The following is a 22,575-nucleotide window of genomic DNA, read 5'->3' as shown; positions in this document are numbered from 1 at the left end:
GCCATCAGTTACATAGAGAGTCCAAAATTTCTTACCTATGCTGATGACAGATCTGCATCTATTGTGATGTCATCAGTACTTTATGGTAACATTTCATTTGACATTTTTACCCTGGTTACAGTTTAAAGGACACTGTTTGTGGAGTAAAGGCTATCACATTATCAAAATATGTAACTAAAGGATTACAGTATGACTACCTGTGATTTTATTTCTATACTGCTGCCTTAAGAAGCAATGAGTAAATCTAAATTATGTCGTAAGACTTCTTTTCCAAGAAGCAATATATTCTGCAATCTTATTGACAAAACTGTTAAGAGACCCTCCTTGCAGTTTTTGGGTCAATGGGGATATCACTGTTATGAACCTAGGATTTACAGAACACTGGCAAAAATTCTGAGGTATGTCGACTTGGATGGGTTTGACATACTACTCACAGATTATATTGCATTTGTGGAAAAATCAGGATACCGTTTTGAACTAAATTTTAACCTTGAATTTACTGAAATATGTGTGAATACAATTCTGTACTGGGTTTTTGCCAGAAAAGGTAATCCTGATTTTGTGGAATTGCTTCTTAAGAAGACAAAAGACTATGTTCAAGACCGAAGTTGTAACCTGGCACTGATATGGAGGTAATAATCTTATGTTTTTACCATTGAAATTTTTACCTTTAGGAGATTATAATTCTTCTTTTCTCTTCAATTAATAAGTATAGTTGCTGTATATAGATGTGCATTTATTCACACCTGAGTCATAAATCCTGACTCAACTGCTCATTGTTCACTCCTTTATTTCTTATGTAGTTGATAAACTTTTACCTACTTGAACGTAGTTATGTACTAATAAAATATTAGTGGTTCTGCTTTATATAGTTTACATATTAGGGATCAATGTAATGCAATGTTACAGAATATAGGTTTCTTTAATAAGACAAAACATTGTTTTGTGTGATACTCTGATCTTTTTGAGAATATCAAATAGTATATTTATAATTCGTGTATTAGTTGACTTTCAGAGTACAATACAGAATATACAAACATATTCACTTAGTATTATTTATTAAACATCATAGTTCCCTATTTGTATGTTAAATGTTGATAAATTTGACTGCAAATTTTCCACACATGAGCACAAAGAAAATCAAGTTCCAACCGCAATCTGTTATAGGGCCAAATTTTTACATAGTCTGAACTTGTCAATTTACCTAATGACTACCTGAGGATCTCATAAAATAAAAGTGACCTCCTTGTAGAGTCTGTAACATAGTTTTTGAAGTTATCTAATTTGTATTAACTCCAACCTATTCTTTGCTTTTAGGTATTAATCTTATTAGAATAGATGTGCATTTATTCATTTGTTCAATGAAGTATTGATCATCATACTATATATGCAACATTGTGCTAGGCACAATGACAGGAGCAGGTGTACAAAGAAAAAACAGATCAATTAAAGACTAATTCAATTTAGGTTCTACCTGAAGCAGAGGTTTTTTTTTGGACTGTGTATCACTGTGCTATTGAAAAACTCCTGGACTGTGTTTCTTAATGATTACCCAAGTACATGGACTGATAGCTATGGTTTGGAAATATCAATTTAAAAACCCCAAAGAGCACTTTTTGTTGTCTTAAGTAACCAGTATATTTGTTAATACAGGAGACAGCAGCACTTCTAAAGCTGTGTGTCACAAACTTGACTAAGTAATGCCTATGTAAAACAGAAGTGAATAAAGAAAAAGAAATAATATACAGAAGGGAGAGAAGAAAATTGGAAAGAAAAAAAAATGAAAAAAAGAGAAACACACAGTAGAACACTACAGAGGGCCATGAACAACATTTTCTTTTCTTTTTGGTGCTGAGGATCAAACCCAGGGCCTTGTAAATGCTAAGCAAGTGCTCTACAACTAAGCTATTTACATCCCAGTCGCCATTATCAATTACTTTAAAATACAGTTTTGAAATAAATTTTGACTTAGAATCATATATAAGATAAAAACTCATTACAGGTCAATTCTATTTACTACAGCATCACTTGAATTTTTCAGAATCTTAGAATTTTAGATATGAATGAAGAATGAGAATTTTTTGGTAAACTCTTAACTGTAGGCAGCAGCCTCTTGCATAGCATCCCTGGCCAATGCTCCCTGGTCTCTGAACAACTCTAATAATATAGAGTTAACTATTTCCAGGGATATATCAGTTCCTTGCCTGGAATCCTTTTGTTTCCCACAAAGCTTTACCCATTCCCATAATTTTAAATATTATGTATATACCAAAGTCTCCAAAAGCTTTATCTCTAGCTCTGACCTCTCTTTTCAGCTCCAGACTCCCTCTACTATCTACTTAACTTTGCCACTTGGTATGTCAAACTTAGTAAAAACAAAACAGAATATTGATCTAACTTATCCTTTTCCTTATCTGTTCCTCTCTGTGAGTTCCCCCACATGATTCACAGCTCCTTTTGTTCTACCCTATTGCTCAAGGCAGAAATCTGGGATTTATTCTTGATTATTTTCTTTCCTTTAACAACAAATGAGCAAGTCCTTTTGCCTATATCTGTAAAACATAGCCAATTTATTTTCATTTCCTTCTTTCTAACCTAAGTGAAGCTACCCTCTTCTCCTGCCTAGATATGGCAATAGACTCTTAGACTTCCAGGTTTCATTCTTCCCTTCCCACCCCTATAATCTATTCTTGACTTGGACATTTGAGTGACCTTTTTAAAACGTAAATTAGCTCATTATTACCCATATTCAAAATCCTCCAAAGTTTTCCCACTACAAATGGTATCAAACAATACCCCTTTTTATAAAATCCTACATGAATGGCCCTCAATATTTCCTTCAAATCTAGTCTCATGTTATTCTCTATATTTGATCACTATCATTGAACCCCACAGACCCTTCTTGAACATCTTAAAGTTCATTCCTGCCCTTGAGGCCTTATAACTGCTCCCTTCACCTGAAAAATCTCTTCACTCAGACATTCCCATAACTAACTTCTTCTTAACAGTTGGGTCTCAGTATAAATAAATAATATTTCCACAGAGAGAATTTCCTTAATCACCTATTCTAAAGAAGTTAATCATTATTAGAGCATTTTATTTCCATTCTCTGCACAGCACCAATCACTGTGTATTTGCTATCTGTGTTTCTTTCATTGATTTGTTTGCTCTCATTCTACCCTTAATAAAAGTAAGCTCTACGAGAACAGGAACTTTGACTACTGCATCACTGAATCCTCAGTGCCTAGAACTATGCCACATATTGAGCAAGTGCTCAACCAAGATTTTGTTGCATGAAAAAGTGAATTTTGATAGATTTATTTGATCCTTCTTTCTCACAGTGTGCTGAAATCTGCTTCCCTTTCTCTAATATGCCTTTCTAGCTTTAAAAAACAGCATACTCTTTCTTCTACATGGAAACCTCTCAAATATTTTAACACAGCTATTATATCCTCAAAACAATTACTTTAATTTCCTACTATCTGTTTATTTTTACAGCAGAATCATTCTTTGGTCACTCTCTGTTGTGTACACTCTAATTTGATAATATCCCTATTATAATAATGAACAGCTCATTATTACCCATATTCAAAACTTCTATACTACATTTACAAAGTCCCTGGGGTAGAGGAGATAGAATTAATGGGGAAAAAAGGAATTTGTTCATTTTTACAACAAACCAGCAACAAACATTCTAATGCCACAGTGCAACAGATTATAAGTGGCTAAAGGGAAATGATGTCATTCATTTAAAGTAACAATAATCATTTATTAAGCATTTTCTAAGTGTCAAGCTACATGCAACTTGTTGGAGATAGAAAGACAAAGGTAGTCATTTTTCTGATTTTGGAAAGCTTACATAATAGTGAGGCATAAATGGGAAAAAATTATAATTACACTCTAAGTGCCAAAATACAAGCTTCTACAGATAAAGCAGAGAAGGAAATTGTTAATACTACTGGGAAAGAGTGTGTATCAGAGAAAGTCTCTAGAAAAAGGGATGCATTCAATTGATTTTTAAAAGACAAAAATTTTCCCTTTTTTCCCCTTGAAAAAAAAATGTAATGTAGGCAGAGGGAAGGCAACTAAAACTAAGGGAAACACCACAATATGTTGTCTCCAATGACTTCAGGCAGTTCAGTAACAGCTAGAAAGTGAGATGAGAATCAGAAGTGGCTAAAGACTAAGCCCTGAATGAAAGCTTCAGGGGCTTTTATAGGCCATATAGAGGGATTTAAATGATATCATAGGGATACCCAGGCAATGAAGGTCAAAATTATAGAATGAAAAGAGGGAGAAATAATTCTGCTCTACCACCTTCCTCCCCAACCTTTACCACACTTCTGTATCACAACTGTCCAGTTAAGTCATAATAATAAACTGAAGCAGCAGCAGACAGAGAAAAAGAGAAATTTTAAAACAGAATAGTATATTATTAGAAGTGAAGAATCAGGGAAAAGTTAGTCTTTGATTTCTAAAAGTTCAGACTTGTTGATGATTGCATTAATTTCCTGTTGCTGCTGTTTTTGGGGTTTTTTAAAGGCACAAACTTAATGGCTGAAAACAACATGAATTTATAGTTCTGGGAGGCAGAAGTCCAAAACGAGTCTTATGGAACTAAAATGAAAATTTCAGAAGGTCTGACTACTTCTGGAGGCTCTAAAGCAGATCAGTTCTCTTACCTTTATCATCTTCAAAAGCCCACCTACATTTCTTGGCTCACAGCCTCTTCCTCCATCTTCAAAGCCAGCATGACTTCAGCAGCATGGTAGGGTCATCATATATCCTTCATTGACTCTCCTGCAATCATTCTCCAAAACTTCTTGTAAGGACCCTTGCAATTACCTGGATAATTTCCATCTCAAGATCCTTTTCCTAATCACATGTGCAAAGTTCCTTTTGTCATCATTTAACTTACCACACATGACCACAAGCCTCTCTAGACATTACAAGGAATCTGAAAACTCAGTTTTAGGTGTAGGAGTTTGCACTGCCTAAGGGATATATCCAGGTAGAGATGTACAGTACATGGCTAGCTCTATAGTGTCATCCCTGATGTCTTTCTATTAAATCCCACATCTACTCTGTTAGGAAATTTGCTGCTTCTGTTTTCAATTTATGGAATAGAGCCACCTCCACTGTTGTCACCCTGTTCCAAGCTAAGTTGTTTTATTCCTTTTGTCCTATAGCAAGTTCTCAACAAAGTGCCAGTCATGCTACACTTCTAACCAAACTCTCCAATGGCTTATCCATTCCATTTAGAGTAAAAGGTGAAGTTCTTATAATAATCTGTAAGGTTCATTTCAGTGTGGTATCTCATTTCCTCTAATCTCATATCCTACCCTTCTTTGCCCTTTTCAACCTTTCAACCACACTTGGCTCCCTTCTTCCCCACTCCAGGTACACTCTCCTGCCTTAGGGCCCTTAAATATCTAAAGGGCACCTTATCCCTTTCTAGTCTTTGTTCAGATGTCATCTTTTAGTAAGGACCTCTTTTAGCATCCAATGTAAAAATGGAAAATGCCCTCAATACACTTCCCAGTATATCCATACTTCTTATTCTGTGCTACTTTTTCTATTTTCCACAGAATTTAGCACCTCCTAACATATAAAATTTGTTTGCTGTATACATCCTGTATTGTCAGTAATGGTTTACTATAACATAAGCAAGGCAACAGAGTTTTTATTTATTCACTGATGTATCCAAAGCACCTAAAGCAGTGCCTAGCACATAGTATACATTAAATATTTGTTGAAATAAATGAGTAGACAGTAGTTGAAATTGTGGTCATGTATGAAATTTCCTGAATCAAATTAAAATTGTTCAAAAGGCCATATATTATTTAGATGATGAGGCAGAAGAAAAGGAGACTGTGCAGGGGAGTTGAGAAGGAATAGCCAAAGAGATAGATGGGGAACAGTGAGACAATAGTCTGAAGAAAAGGGAAACATGGATTCAAGAACCTCTGTGTTAAATACCACAGAGATAAAATTATATGGAGAAGCATCTACTAAGTTTTGTCAGCTAGAAACCAAAGGAGAATGGTTAGAAAAAAATTAGAAATAATTATAGCTACAAAACGGAATCATCCTTTGCATGTCTATATGGAAATATTATGATCCAGTTTGCGGCAGTCCGGCTGCAGCAAAATAACGGGGGGGGGGGGGGGGGGGGGGTGACGAACAACTTGTGTACATTGATACAGCAGGAGTGGGAGCCATTTATTGTAGGACAGGAGGGGTATATATACATTCCACACAGCTTATCTTAATTAACATAAACTAGATACAGCAGTCAACCAATAAGGAATCTCCACACTTAATGGCTCCCTGGCGTTACTTCACAAACCACTCCCTCTGGCATTTTGCCAGGCGCCATCTTGACTTGTTTACAGACCCTAACACCAGTTCATAAGCATATATGACAGGTTTTCAGATACAGAGGGTTCAGTTCATTAGCCTTACATTTTAAAACTGAATTTTGCTTTGCTTGCCTTACTTTATCCATATCAATACTATTATAATTAACTGTCACTACAGATTAAGCAACTTTTGGTTTATAGTACCATTCTCTTTAAATATGATGATTAATCATATATCATTTGGATACTGATTAGACTTTTTAATTTCATTTTAAACTTATTTGAGTTTTAGTTATATTTTCAACATTTTGCAATATTCATTTAATATTTCTAAAGGTAATCACAATTTTAATTTATTTAAATCCACTAGTATCTCAAATCTTAAAAATGACCACTTAAGGTTTATTTTGTTCCTCAAGTCTCCTGAATTCCAATACTATAAAGTTAAGGCAACTTAGCTTTCTTAAGAAGTAGCAAGATGAATAAATTTTATTGGCTTTGGTAAGTTTAAATGATTGTATATCACCAAAAATCTTGTGAAGATTAAAGACAAATTCCAATTAAAAATATTTGAGTGCCTATATTATATATGCCCAGTATTATTTTAGGCACTTAGAGATACAATAGTGGATAAAAACCACAAAATTTCTGTCTTTTTGGAGCTTTGATTTTTTACAGATAATTTTGCTCAGCCATTTATTTTGTAAGATGATAAAAATGAAAGCTTAAAGGCATTTAAATAAGTTTTCCAAAATAATAAGAACTTAAGTGAGGTATGCTCAAAATGCCAAGAATAAGATAAAGTTCAGAGTATTCAAAGAAGATATCATGAAAGAATTTTTTGGACAGGGTCTTCTAAAATGAACTAGACTTAGCATTGAAAAAATAAGAGAACATATACAAAGCAAAGAAATGTGAAAGAGCTAAATATAATGGTAGTTTGGAAAACAGAATATCAATGATCGATAACACAAAAGAAGTAGTTTAAGAGTTCAATTTTGGTTACATATTAAAAGTATCTGTGAAAAAGATGATATGTCCATGAAAATATTCACCTCAAGATATTTCAGTAGAGAATGAGGATAAATACACACACACACACACACACACACACACACACACTGTGCTAGGGGCAAAGATTCACCTTTTGACTTCTAAAATGCTACTTTGCACTGCAACATACTATTTTTTTTCAATTACAAAATTCTGACATTTCAGAGCTCAGTGAAGCTTTGGAGATAAGCTAGTTAGTTTAATGATTTTCTAACAATAATTTTTGAAGTTCCTAACCAGGGAACTAATAGTGGGGAGGGCTCTAGCACCTTCAAATCCACTTCAACCAGAGATACTCCTTTTTCTGAGTTTTGTAGAATTCTTCAGATAAAAATAATTTGAAAACAATATATCTAAAACAAAACATTTATTTTATGTAGCTAGTCTTGTATAACAATCCCCAAAGCCAGTCTAAGTTCCTGGATAACCTACAGGAAGTGACTGTTCTAAGTAGAGTCAAGTGCCACTTCTCAGTACTTCTACATTACCTCAAGCTTACTTCTATTGCAGCAATTATTACCTTATATTTACTGTGTTGAATTACTTGTCTGTTCTTTATTAGACCAAAATAATCAGGGACTGCATCTTTAATCTCTATATAGCTACTTCTCAGTACATTCTGCACAAGCTAGTGTTAAACAAATCAATTAACAAAAGAATAAGCAAATTAGTACATAAATGCATGAAGAAATTGAGACAAAGAGAATGACTTACCCAAGATCACACAGTTAGGAGAAACTCCACTGTATACTGTTATATCATGCTGCCTTCCATCTTAATTAAATATACACAATCTTAAAGCTTCCTTTCCTTGCTCTGCCTAGTTGTCTCATACCAATATTTATACTTGTATGCTATTGTGCAGTGTATATTAGTATTTTATTAGGTCAGCCAAGATAATCCCAAAGGAAAGGATCATTAACCAAATTTCCCTTTCCGTGGTCTTAAAAGCCATGTTACTTGGCCAAATTTGACCTGTTAATATAGATTTCCATGTGATCAAAAACACCACCACCATGTTTACTCTACATTTACACCAACCAACTCAATAGTAAGCACCAAAGTCTACTAAATGAAACAATTACAAACACTGCATAACATTAGGAAAAAAAGTTCCATTCTGTCAGAAGAGAGGAAAATTTTTCAAGTGTAGCCATCATGCAGCACTCCAGGAAAAAAGATTTTAGAGGAATCAAAACTTTACTTCTGAAGAAAAATAAAATTCTGCCCTAAGGAACCTGATATAGCTCTCATCCTAATTTACATTTTTAAGCTCATTCTAATTTTATGAAAATGAAAAAATAGAATTAAGATAGCTATACTTACTCCTTTTTCACCTAATCTTCAATCTCAATTCAAGCTCATATGTGACACATGATCAAGAACAAAATCAAACAAAAAGATACCAAATGGTTCCATAATTCTGTTAACAAAAGTAAAATTGTAAAAAATAATTTTCCTTTTTAGATTTTTTCCAGAGCTTCACGAGTTTTATACTATGTTTCTAATCACTATGGCTTTCTCAAATGAGAAACACAGAATGGCTGTGACTACAAGTAACCCCTTTCCACACACTATAAATCTTTTTTGCTTACCTTTCTTCAAGTGTAAAGGGGACTTCAGATGTTTGGTAGGAGTTTTCTTTTATCCTTCAGTTTGGTCTAGACTTACACAATGAAAAACTCTTCATAAGGCATACTAATGTAAATGTAAATTACACTTTATATATAAAGGTAGACTTTAAAAGTTAAGACAATATTTAAAATAATGCTATTATTTTTCTATTACTATTCAAAGGATTTCTTAATTCTGTATTCAATAAAGTTTTTGTTTGTTTGACTCACAGAACTTTCACACCAGTATACTGTCCAAGCCCACTAAGTGGCGTCACACCTCTACTCTATGTAGCTCAGACAAGACAGTCTAACATCTTAAAAATACTCCTGCAATATGGAATCCTAGAAAGAGAAAAAAACCCTCTCAATATTGTCTTAACAATATTGCTGTATCCTTCAAGAGTGAGAATAATGGTTGATCATGAATTGATTGACATTGAGGAAGATGCCAAAACATGTTTAGTGTTATGTTCCAGAGTGCTTTCCACCATTTCAATCAGGGAAATAGAGGTAAGTAAAATATTGTTCTCTGGGTTTTTCTACTGATGATGAATTTTAAGATAAAACTGCGGTGGTAAAATTAAAAAGTTAATTTTAACCTACAGATTATATCCTGTGACAAATTAATCATATGCTTATTAATTAAAAATTAGAGGCAAAATCCAAATTAGCTAAAAATTAGTCCTTTACTTTATAATTTTGATTTCCTCAATATGGAAGAATTTTAAAAGTTAAATTTACAGTTTATTTAGTGTTACTATATAGTTGTATATTATTAAATATTATTAACATAAGCCGCTGTGTTTATTAAGAATTCTGTCTCTTAAAAGCAAAATAGAGCAGGGCATAGCGGCACATACCTATAGTCCCAGGCTCAGAAGGCTGAGGCAAGAGGTTTGCAAGTTCAAAGCCAGTTCTCAGCAACTTAGTGAGGCCCTAAGCACCTTAGCAAGACCCTATCTCAAAATAAAAAAATAAAAGTTCTGGGATGTAGCTCAGTTGTTAAGCACCCCTTGGTTCAATCTCTGTGTCAAAACAAACAAACAAACAAAAAGCAAAGTAGATTAAACATTTTGCAGACCTCTTTTCCAATAAGATATTTAGAAATGAAAGTTGCATTTCTCTTTACAAATAAAATCACATACTAAGAAACATATTTTTTTCCATTCAAAATTCCAAACACTTCTAATCATTATAAAGACATAAAGTCTTAAAATATTTGTTCTAATAATATATATCTCAGAAGTGGTAAAGATCTTCTTCTAAGGTTTTCAAAATAAACCAGGCTTAGAGAAAAAAAAATTGACCATCTATATAGAAAATTTTCACCCTTCAAAATGAACAGCAAGTTCTAGAATCAAATTGTACCATGCCCACTAGTAGAAAGAAATGCCTTTTTAAAGTTATTCCTATAAACTTAAACCAAATTACTAAGGAATGAACAGTTCTCCCACTCTTTAAATAAAAGAATGAACAATTCTCCCACTCCAGAAATAAACTAATAGAGATATAACTCTGCTGTATTTTTTTTTCTTAGTGACTCAACAGTAAATAGCAATGCCTTTGCCAATTGTAAGGAAAACAAGTAGGTCAAATTATTTTGGCAACCCACTTTTAAAACAAAAATAACTTTTTTTTTGCATTTTCAGCAACTTGCTTGTCCTTGTTCAGTGTTAGTTCTGCACAATTATTCCAGAACGTATCAATTTTCAACCAATTCCATGAATGCTATTACTGAGGTATCACTACAGGAAGAAAATACTAGGATAGAGTAAGTTGACCAAAATTACCCACCTGAGTGGCAAAGAATTTCCAATCAATTGCAGTTGAATAAGTTAAAACAGCACTGTGTAAGAAGATAAAGGATTAAATTGCTTGAAAAAGAACACTTCCAAGTAGGTTCCCCATCATAGCACATATATTTTATTGTAAGTAAATGTTTAGATATCTCGATGTCTACACCATGGGTCTTAGCACAAAAACTGTGTCTCATTTATATTCCCTAGCAATTATCCCAAATGCCTATCACAATGCTGAGGATATATTAGATATTCTTTAAGTAACTAATGATTGAATAAATAATGAATGTGTATGTATCTAATATAGTTAAATAATTGAAAGTGTCATGGAGCCTGAAGAGTATAGGTTTTACTAGGAAATACATTTGTAATACAGGAATACCAAGTCAATCTATTAACATTTTGACCTCTAGAATTATATTTTTAAAGAGATACCTTCAAAAAAACGTAATTATTTTTTTAATTTGGAGAAGCCTCTAGTAAGCCTTCTATGTGTTAATTTTTACTCTACAGTGGCTGGAACCACCAGGGAACAACTTCTAGGATTTACATTGTCTGTGTCCAGCTTTAGACCCATAGAATCAATCTCTGAAATAGGTCCTAAGCATTGAAAATCTTTACACCCACTAATATATGGCCACATTAACAATAAACTGATAAAATATAAGTATGATCATATAAAATTAAAAATTTACTTAGCCATAGTGGTAAACAATTTGGTATGTATTCTTACAAACACTATTTAAACTTTATCATTGTTAGTAATAAAATGGGAAAAAAAATACCTGCCTTGGGTGAAAATATTTTTGAAAAGGCTATAAGAGTTAAATAAATTTAGCATTTTTTTCTGAATTTGAGTAAAAAAAATAAAACTGCTAAAAATTTGGACTAATCCAATGATTAACATGACAAAAACTTTTCCCTTATTTCAGACACAACTGAGCTTAGGAAGACATCCAGTTATTGCAAATTGGTTGGAATACATTCCTTCAACAAGATACAAAGATCCATGTGAACTATTACATCTTTGCAGAATAACCATCAGGACTCAACTACTAACCAACAATATGCTCCCAAATGGAATATTTTCACTCGTAATTCCTGTTCATCTACAGAGCTACCTGAATTTAGAAAGCTAATATGCATCTTTATCCTAAGTCCTTTAAAGATGCTCACCATTGTGCCGCTTTGAAGTTAATAAATTATTAACTTCATGAAAGTTTTTTTGAGGTTCATTATATACAAGGACTTTATTTACCTTTGCAGTTATTCTATGTCCAAATACAGTCACATGTTGAGGTTCTGAGGGTTAGAACATCAACATATATTTTTTGGGGGGGACATATTCAACACATAATAACTTCTAACTAAAAAATCAGATCAGTCACTAAATTTGGTTCAGTCACTAAATTTCTTTTTTCTTTGAAGTAAATGTCTTTTATCCCTCACCAGTCATTCTACCCTCTCCAGTCTCTTTACCTCACACAAACATTGTTTCTACTTTTAACCCTCATCAATTCTACTGAAATATTCTCTTAAACTGATCTCTGACTCTTGTTTCAATCTCATCTTAAAATCATTTATACTACCAATCGCGTTATATTATTAAAATGTAAATATAATCATGGTGTACACCCACCACTATCATCACCACCACCCCTTTCCCACTGCTCAACAACAAAAACATTTATAAAATGCTTATTGTTTCATGCCCTTGGTTCTACATATTGCTGATCCTGCTATCTAAAATGCCTGTTCCTTCCTGAATGTTAGACATATTTTATTCTTTAAACTCCCTTTGAGCCACAGAAATAATATTCTTTGTAACAATATTATATTACTGTAATATATTACATTATTGTACTTACCACATATATCCAAATGTATGTGTTTTTTCTCTTTACTACTTCTGGGGTTCTCAAAGTTAGATGTCATATCTTTTGTATTTCCAACATCTAACGTGTTGACTGGTCTTTAGTAAATATTTATTGAATTAGATTTCCTTTGTGGCTTTCTAACAGTAAGACAGTATTCTAAAAGCTTTTGCTTGAAGGGACAGATTTAGAAATGTGCTGTCAGAGAGTAGGCTAAAAGAAGCTAAAAATAATTTTTAAAAAAGAGAAATAAAACATCACTGCTGGATAACGAATTACCAGAATAACTTTAAATTTCCAACAAAGTGTTGCTCAATACACAGCTATAAGAATGACTAAATTTTGAGTAAGAGCTCTAACAATACCATATACTAGTAAGCATGAGGAGCAACTAGAATGCTTATATATGGCTGATGGGAATGCAAAAAATAACAGCCATTCTGGAAAACAATTTGGTATCTCCTTATGAAGTTAAACATAAACTTACCATAGGTCAGAGAGTTGCTTCCTATTTAATTTAGGTAAATGAAAATGTATACTCCCACAAAAAACAGTACAGGAAGATGTATAGTAACTTTATTTATAATTAACGAAAGCTGGAAAGCCAAATGTCCTTCCAAGAATGAATGCTTAAACTAAAGCACATTCAAAGTAACCCTTGTCAGCTAACAATAGAAAGGCATAACAACAGGGGCAAATCTCAGGGTTATATACTCTATGCAGGTATCCATTAGGAATTCTGGAAAGCAAAAACAAAACAAAACAAAACAAAAAAAACTATAGGGAAAGAATGTAGGTCTGTGGTTGGTGGATTAAAGTTAGGGACAACGCCAGGGTAATATTTTGTAGTGATATAACTTTTATATCTCTATTGTGGTGGTGGTTACATAAATCCACAATATGTTTTAGTTAGCTTTTTCACTGCTGTGACTAAAAGATCTAATCAGAACAATGATAGAGGAGGAAAAGTTTATTTGAGGGCTCACGGTTTCAGAGGTCTTAGTCCATAGGAGGCAGGCTACATTCCTCAGGGCTAGAGGTGAAGTAGAACATCATGGTAGAAGAGTATGGCAGAGGGAAGCAGCTCACATGATAATCAGAAAGGAGTGGGGGAGAGGGGAGGAAGAGGGAGAGAGGGGGAGGAGAAGGGAGGGAGGAAGAGATAGAGAGATAAAGAGAGAGAAAGAGATTCCACTCTTCAGATACAAAATATATACTCCATAGTCATGCCCCCAATGAACCACTTCCTCCAGCCACATCCCACTGCCTCCAGCTACCACCCAATTAATCCCATCAGGGATTAATTCATTGATTAGGTTAAGGCTATAACCCAACCAATTCTCCTCCAAATCTTGCATTGTCTCCCATGTGAGCTTTTGGGGGATACCTCATATTCAAACCATAATATATATTAAAACTCATAAAACTGTACCCAGAAAAGTTGATTTTACTGTTTGTAAATTTTAAGATGAACACTTCCTAAGCATGAGGATAAGCTTCCTTTTTCCTCCATTTCCACATATCTTACTCTAGACTTGAAAAGACTACCTTATACAGGACTTTATCCTGTGAGGAGAAAGGTAGAATGAACTAATAGAATGGCTTTGAGGTAGAGTTAAAGGAATTACTACTAAGGCATAATAGGTATTTATGTCAAAGGCTGGATTATGAGATAGTCATCTTATTTTGAAAAAAGACAAAGAACTGAAAAGCAGAATAGATCTGAAAATTAAAGAATGGATTGTGCCCCCCTGTATTCCCTCTCTTTGTGACATAATTATATCTTCCTTTGATTTGCTTTCTGTTATGTTTCTGCTATACATAGAATAGTTTAAGAAAAAGTAATTTAATTTTAAGAAGATATAAAGCTATTTCTATTTCAATATCTCAAATCTAAAATAAGAGGGATTAATCATTGGCTGCAGTTTTTGCATCAAAACTTTAACTGAAAAATTTTCTTAAAACTCTAGTGGAACCTAACATTAGGGTTAATTCTACAAGGAAGCTAATGCATTTGAAGAAATGATAGTCAGCATGTTTGATACTTTTCACCTGTTTCTGCTTGTCTGTTTTTCTTCTACTGCCTATTCCTCTTCTACCTTTTACTGCTTCCTACATTTTCTTTCCCACTCTCCCAATCTACCATGACCTTTTACTCCTCCGTGCCTTTTAGAAATTTGTCACAAGCCTAAATTATGTCTTTAGGAATAATCACATAAAATATAATTCAATACAAACACTGTGAATTAAAATGTGGCTAAGGTTAAAATACAAATAGAGTGATATTCTTTTTCTAAAACATAACAATAGAGAATATAAATAGTCTAACAAGACATTTAATACATATTAAGTGTAAAACACTAATTTACATGTACTTTTTCAAGGAAGTATGTAAGTCATTTAAATTATAACTTTTTCAAAATACCTGGCTACTAATATTAGAATACTTAGAGCAAGTTTAATAAGGTCAACAAATTTAAATCTTATAAAATGTAACATGCATATGTCAACAAAATATGGCCTTAATCAGTCTGTGAATAATTTTTTGCTAAATTACTATTGATACTACAGTTATTGAATAAATAGTTCAAATGTATACTCTGATTTCCATATACTTAGTTGCTGTTATAATTTGAATTTTCCCCAAATGTGTTTCAACAAGGACCTCAATGCAGCAATGTTTAGAGTTGAGACTCTTGGGAAATGATTGGATCACAAGCACTCTTAACTCCATCAATGAATTAATCCATTGATGGGTTCATAATTTGATGGCTTTACTGGAGGTGGTGAAAACTTTAGAAGGTAGAAAGCAGTTGGAGGAAATTGGTTTCTGACAGCATGTCCTTAAACAGTATAATATGTTCTAGGCTCCTTCCTCACTCACTTTTTGCTTCTGGCCACTATGTGGTTAGCAGCTTTCACCATGATGTTTTGTCTCCCATAGACCAGCTAACCATTGACTAAAATCTCTGAAATCATAAGCCAAAATAAACCTTTCCTCCTTTATTTTATTTTCTCAGGTATTTAGTCATAGCAACAGAAAAGAATAACAGTTGCCCAAGAAAAGACTAACTTCCTTATGTTAGGCCTTTATACTGTGATTATGTGAATAAGTCACCTACTGAATATGGAAATAAGATGCCTGAGAAGACTCTTTCTAATTAATTAATAACTGGTAGTCTTCTGTTTTCTTCTGCCCATTTATAAAATAAGAATAACCTTTGGGTAAACTCAGAAATGGTTGTATAAGCCACATGCCTCTGATAAACAGCTCCTTTGTAAAACAACAAATGGGGTAAATAAAAAAAACTGTATTTCCTTTTTACTGCCTTTTATTTACCTAATAAAGATGATCAAGACAAAAATTAGAAAAAAGAAGAAAGTAAGAAAAAATTGAACTACTGGATGTCTAGAAAATTAAAAGGATTTAACATTACAAAATGCTTATTTCTACATCTAGAATGTCCAAAAGAGAACGTTAAAATTCTCAGTAGCATTCTAACATCAGAATCATTTATAATTGGAATCTAAGGGTATCAATTCAGCAATTGTTGAGTTATAAGGTATATTACTTCAGAATAGAATGTTAAAAAAAAACTCAAACAAGTTTCCAGATCTAAAAAGAAAGGATTTTTTTTAAAGTTAAGGTATATGTAATATTTTAAATTATAATTTATAAATGCAAATAAACTTAGCAATGTGATTTTCATAAATGAGAGAAAAGTTATGCCTTATACTTTTTTCTAACATAAAGATCATTCCTTTAAATAGTTCTCATTTGTTAAATTAAAATAGCAATTTTTTGTTCATTTTAGAATATTTAGATGAAAATTCTGAGGTTAATATAATATGGTTTTTAATTAAAATATAATATTTAGTAAATATTTTCTTTTGCTCTTAGGAGATAAATTAATTCAAGGTTCCTGATATAAAGATATATTATTTCATTAGTATAAAATATGACTTGTATTATTCTTCAGTTTTTCCTGGAACTTGCTCAGCCTTGCATAAATCTTCTTCATATTTCTTCTTGAGATTATTTAAATACATCCGCAAACTGTCTGGATCCAATTGAGAATTTCGAGCCGTTTGAACAAGTCTTGTGGCTAGATGATACACAGCTCTCTGTCTTTCCATCTCCGGGGTACTCCTTTGGTGCTGCTGTTATTAAATATCCACAGATATAAATTTAAAATGAATACAATTTTATTTAAATCATAGTTTGACACTGTTCTACATCTATAGAAATATGGAGGAACTCAAAGATAAGAATCAGTTCCATCCAACTAGTAAAAATAATACACTAGAAGAAATTTTTTAAATTCTATTTGGAAGAATAAAAATACTATTTGGAAGAATGAAATTTCTTATGAACATTTACTACTTTATGACAGAACCTTAAATCCTCAGAAATCGCTTTTCAATGAAAAAAAATTTGTTAAATAAATCAAATTCTTCAATAAAAATACCAAGAACAGTAATAGAAAATTCAACAGAAAAAGGTTCTACAAATACTTTTTCACTAAAATGGTATGGGCAAATAGCACTACTCATTGCTATACAGTAATCATAATTTTAATGTTATCCAAATATACCACTATGCTGTCTCCTATTTTAATTCCTCAGTAGATAAACTGGTGGACATAATGGGTCATCAGAAAATTCCTTGTCCCTAACAGAACTCATATGTAGAAATTGTTGGAGTCTAAGAGAAAATATTCATGGAGGGGAATAGTACATTTTAAAAATACACAACATAAATAGCTATTTAAAATTATGCCTTAATTCCTAACAAACTATACTTGAGGATACCCAAGAAATTTAAAATGAGAATTTGGAAGACTTTTATATATTCCATTTTTGAATAGTACTTCATGATTGGAAATACAGCTGAAAAATTCTTAATCCATACCTTTGCCTGACCTAGATAGAGGAATCAACATTTTCAATCTCAACTATGTATGAAAAGTCTTGGTTAGTCTCCCAGAAATACAATCCTGTCAACTCTTTCTCAATACAGCAAGGAATTCTAAATATTTTCCTACTTTTATTATAGGAAAAGATGAGTTAAGATTCCATGAGGTAGAATAGGGTTATCATATATTCACCCATGTTTCTACTTAATACATAAGTTGATTACCATTACTCTATTATTCAAATAACAAGTTTTAGATATCTATTACCATCTATGTTCCAGACCCCAAAGCTTGTGTATATGTGTCTAGGGAGAATACAAAATGTGAACCTGATATAATATCAGAACTCAAGGAGCTTGTGGTCTAGTGATAAAAAGGCTTATTTTAAGCAATTTATTATGGCAATTATGAAAAGTTCCACAAGGGCAATATAAAAGGTTCTGAGAAAGGGAAGTTCACTTCTAGATCACATGAAGAGAAGCTTAAATTAAATGGAGTATTTGGAATGAATCCTGATGAGTAGAAGCACCTAGACGGGAGAGTGTTCTTCATAGAAGAAACAGCCAAAGCACATTGGAGAGCATGCTACACAATCAAGTCAAAGTGATGAAATGACAAGTAATTCAATGTGACAAATGTGGATTATGCAAAACTGAGTGAAGTAATGTAAAGCTTGTGTAGATAACAAAGAAGATCTTAACACAAAAATCAACAAACTTCAGAATCATCTGATAACTGGTTAAAAAAAAAAAAAAAAGCAAATTCCTGAGCCACAAATTCCTGAGATCCTTAAAAATCTAAGATGTACCAAACATTTCAGGTGATTCTAATTTCTTAAAACTATGTTTTGAGAAATAATATAGAAGACTTTTAACACTAGGCTAAGGAGTTCAACTTTTATATTGTTAAAAAATAACTGAATGTTTCTGAGTAGGCAAACAATCTGGTAAGAGCTAAGCATTAGAAGATAATCTGGTAGAAGTGTGCAGGAGGTATTGAAAAGAGAGACAATTTAATTACACAGACCTAATGAGATGTAATTAAGAGGAGGGGTACATAGATGATTCTTATGGGTCATTGGGAGGCTTGAAAGAAAAGATATGGGAGATGTTTTCAGAAAAAGTAATTCTCAATTCAATTTTTGTCCTAAAAAGTAGACTAAGGTGTCAAGGGGAAATGTATATAGATTTGGAGATGGGCAGTAGTGATACAGAATCTGTGAAAAAGGATGAGATCACCAAGACTGCAAATTTTTTAAAAAGTGTGGGGGTGGGAAAAATATTATAAACATTTATATTTAGTAAGTATAAAAAGATAAAGTGTTGGTGAAGAAAGGAAATAAGTAATAATCAAAGAAATAAGAGGATAAAAATGTCCATAAGAGAAAAACTGCACAGACAGAATTAAGGAAAGGGAAGTGATAAGTGCCATAGAGATATCATGGAAGATAAGAAGTGATTTTAGAAAAAAAAAAAAAAACACAAGATGTTTTGATTAACTGGGATTTAAGAAAAAAGTTTCAAAATACTGAGGGGAAAGGGGAAAAAAAACAAGAGAGAGAAATGAATTACAGTAGATGGGGTAGAGAGAGAAGATGGGAGGGGAGGGGAGGGGAGGGAGGGGGAAAGGAAGGGGATAGGAAAGGCAGCAAAATACAACAGACACTAGTATGGCAGTATGTATAAACGTGGATGTGTAACCAATGTGAATCTGCAAGCTGTATACGTGGTAAAAATGGGAGTTCATAACCCACTTGAATCAAATGTATGATATGTCAAGAGCATTGTAATGTTTTGAACAACCAATAAAAAAAGAAAAAAAAAAAGATTAAGATTACAAGTGGATAGCAGAAGAAGAAAGTATAGATACTCCTGAGTTTTCAGTAAAAAAGAGAAATGGGAAAATAATTTAAGAAATTGGTGTGAGGATTTCTTGGTGGAAGAAAAAAAAACATAATCATATTCATAGAAAAAGGGAAATCAGTGCAGAAAAGAATGAGCAAAAGAGAAAAATGAAACAAACAATACTCAGAAGGAAATAAAACAGAAAAGTTAATTTTAAAAAATTTTTTAAATGTTAATGAACCTTTATTTTATTAATTTATTTATATGTAGAGCTGAGAATCGAACCCAGTGTCTCACACATTCTAGGAAAGCGCTGTACTACTGAGCCACAACCTCACCCCAGAAAAGTTAATTTTAAAAAGTCTGAAAAGCAATCTTTTTTCTTAAAAAGAAGAAATATGAGATGGGTGAAAAATATTCCAAGAACAGAATTTTGCAGAAATTGTGCAACAAGGGCTCACAAAGGGTGGAAATGTTTTGAAAGAGTTACAGAAAAGGAGTTATAGAGATCAATAAAAGGAGAAGAAAAAAATATTCAGTAAAATATTCAACTAAAGTTAGAATGTAAGAATTTTATAGTGGATAAAATTAGACTATCTAGAATATTTTTCAAACATTACTAGGAAAGTTAAAGCCTAGATGACCAAAGAAGTGGCCTATAACAGGAATTTGGCAAGATTAAATCTGAAAAATTATGGAATGAGAGGTACTTCAGAATGATAACACTGATAAAATTACTGATGAAGAGATGTAAGTGGTAATTAGGCAAGTGAAGTCATAGAGACAGTCTAAAAAATCAGAGAAGGAAAGAATGCAATAAAAAGTGGAAGGCAGATTAAGAAAAAGTGAAAGAAAACTATTATTGAAGAAAATTCCCACTACCTAGCTCAACTTACTTAACACATTGAATTTTCTTTTTTTTTTTTCACATTGAATTTTTTAAAACACTACAAAGCAACCTAATTTGAAAAATGAAAAATATTTCCGATTTTCTGAGTCAACAGATGTGCTTTTAGTGTTGGATATACTACTTTGTAACAAATCACTTAACCTCTATAAACCTATAAAAATGATAGTAAAACTAATACATTTATTATTTATCATTTTATTAGAAAGACGTAACTACTTCATTTCTTCTTTTCAATGCTACATAAAACCATAAAAATACAAATGTCATGCATGGTGATTTTTATTTTTAATGTCCCTTTTAAATACTTATTTTTTCATTATAAATTCATTTGGCAATAATTAATATAGAAACTGAACTGCTGAATTTTTCTCTTTTAGTAGCTGATGTGGTGGGAAAAGCCATAACAGGCCAAATCAAAAATGGGTTGAGAAATAAAAATAATTTTCTTAAGAATTAAGCTTTATATTTTAAATATTTAATTATTTTAAGTATTACTATTACAAGATATTTAGGTCAAAGCCAAAATAAGAAAGTACACTAAAACCATTTTTTTTTAATTTGAAAAACAATTAATTCTTATTGTTAAAGTGGTTTTTACCAAAATTTGTCTTGCAATTTGAGTTGTGATTTCTTTGGCATCCATGACAATTGATTGTGGAAGTGATGATACCTCTGCTGCTTTTAAACCTAAAATTATAAATAAAACCAATAAAAATAAATAAATAAATAAGAAACTAAAAAAAACAATAAATAAATAAATAAAATTATAAATAAAAAAACTGGCTTCAAAATAGTTATTTATGATATTTTTATGTTTGTTTTAACTGATGTTAATATTTTTTCCAAAGATTTAAATTTCCCTTGTACAAGGATTTCTGAACTGCTCAATTCTCAAAATTAAGTTTTCCAAAGTTTTGGATGACAACTTCCCAATTATTAGATTTAATTGCTTGTCCCAGACAAATAAGGCAAATATCAATTAACTCTCAATATACTTCTGAGACAGGAAAGAAAAGAGGTAACTAGGAAATAATAACATTAATATTACAATTACAAAAACAGTCAATTGCTGGCCACAGTGGCTCATGCCTGTATTCCAGCAACTATGTGACTGACCTCTGAGGAAAAGTAAAGCATCCTTGTTTTACTTTTTGAAATGGTAAATCAATCAGATAACTTATTTGTTTCATATGTCTAATCTTTATAAGCCTCAAATTCATTGCCTATGAAATGGGGATAATTTTTCATATAGAGAGACTCATAAAAATTCAATAAACTATCAAAAGTCAGCTGCCTAGCATATAGCATAGTACTGGCTGCAATTCCAGCAGCTCAGGAGGCTGAGGCAGGAGTATTAAAAGTTCAAAGCCAGACTCAACAACTTAGTGAGACCCTGTCTAAAAATATAGAATAAAAAATGGTCTGAGCTATGGTTCAGTAGTTAAGCAATCTGGGTTCAATACCTGGTACCAAAACAAACAAACAAACAAAAAGTAGTTGGTTTAATAGAAGGTGGAAGGATATTTGTTTTTTCAAATGATGAGAATGTTGAGTCACAGAGACAACCTTACAGCTGAATGTTCCTCTAGCAAAACTATGAGATTAGAATTTCTCAGAAGATAAAATAGTAGGTGACCACTCTACGCAAATTCAAAGTATAAACTATTATTCTTGTATTTTAAAAGCTTAATTGTATTGTATCAATGCCATGCAGGCACTCTACTGTGTGCCAATTTTTTATTGTACTTTAGAAGCAATGGAAGCAATGACAATATTTATTGAGAAGTTACTCATTGCCAAGTACTATGCTAGGCAGTTGACTTTTGATAACATTGAATCTTTATGACTCTCTCTATATAAAAAAATTATCCCTATTTCATAGGTAATGAAATTGAGGCTTATAAAGACTAGACATGTGATACAAATAAGTTATCCAGTTGATTTACCATTTTGAAAAGTAAAACAAGGATGCTTTACTTTTCCTCACAGGGTCAGTCACATCCATAGCTAAAATGGTTTTTGGAACCTTATATGTATGGATCAACTGAAAATTCTCCGAATCTGTGATGATTTTATATGTCATATAATTACTTATGTAGAAAGTATCTAATAAAGTTTAGGAATATCATATGATTTGGTAATAATTCTCATTTAATTAGTAATACTCTGAAATTGAAGAAAACAGAAGGAATTTACTCCTA

General features: G+C 32.2%; 2 protein-coding genes across 2 annotated transcripts in view; one reads left to right on the top strand and one right to left on the bottom strand.

Annotated features, from left to right (window-relative positions):
• Positions 1–234: 234 nt before the first annotated feature.
• Positions 235–11,969, top strand: Asb17 (ankyrin repeat and SOCS box containing 17). Its single transcript, XM_027935268.2, has 3 exons — positions 235–632; positions 9,262–9,541; positions 11,763–11,969. Exons 1-3 carry the CDS (start codon positions 235–237, stop codon positions 11,967–11,969), a joined length of 885 nt encoding a protein of 294 aa, XP_027791069.2.
• Positions 11,970–16,559: 4,590 nt separating this feature from the next.
• Msh4 (mutS homolog 4) overlaps positions 16,560–22,575 on the bottom strand; it is an 86,553-nt gene continuing 80,537 nt past the window's right edge. The window contains exons 19-20 of the mRNA XM_027935258.2: positions 20,973–21,061; positions 16,560–16,865 (exon numbers count right to left, since the gene is read on the bottom strand). Of these exons, the coding sequence (XP_027791059.2) occupies positions 16,674–16,865; positions 20,973–21,061 (281 nt within the window). The 3' untranslated portion in view covers positions 16,560–16,673. The remainder of the gene's footprint in view (positions 16,866–20,972; positions 21,062–22,575) is intronic.

Source organism: Marmota flaviventris, chromosome 10 (genome assembly GCF_047511675.1).
Source record: "Marmota flaviventris isolate mMarFla1 chromosome 10, mMarFla1.hap1, whole genome shotgun sequence".
Classification (NCBI taxonomy): Eukaryota; Metazoa; Chordata; class Mammalia; order Rodentia; family Sciuridae; genus Marmota; species Marmota flaviventris.
The sequence above is the reverse complement of the archived record's forward strand: the minus strand, read 5'-3'. Positions and strand labels throughout refer to the sequence as shown.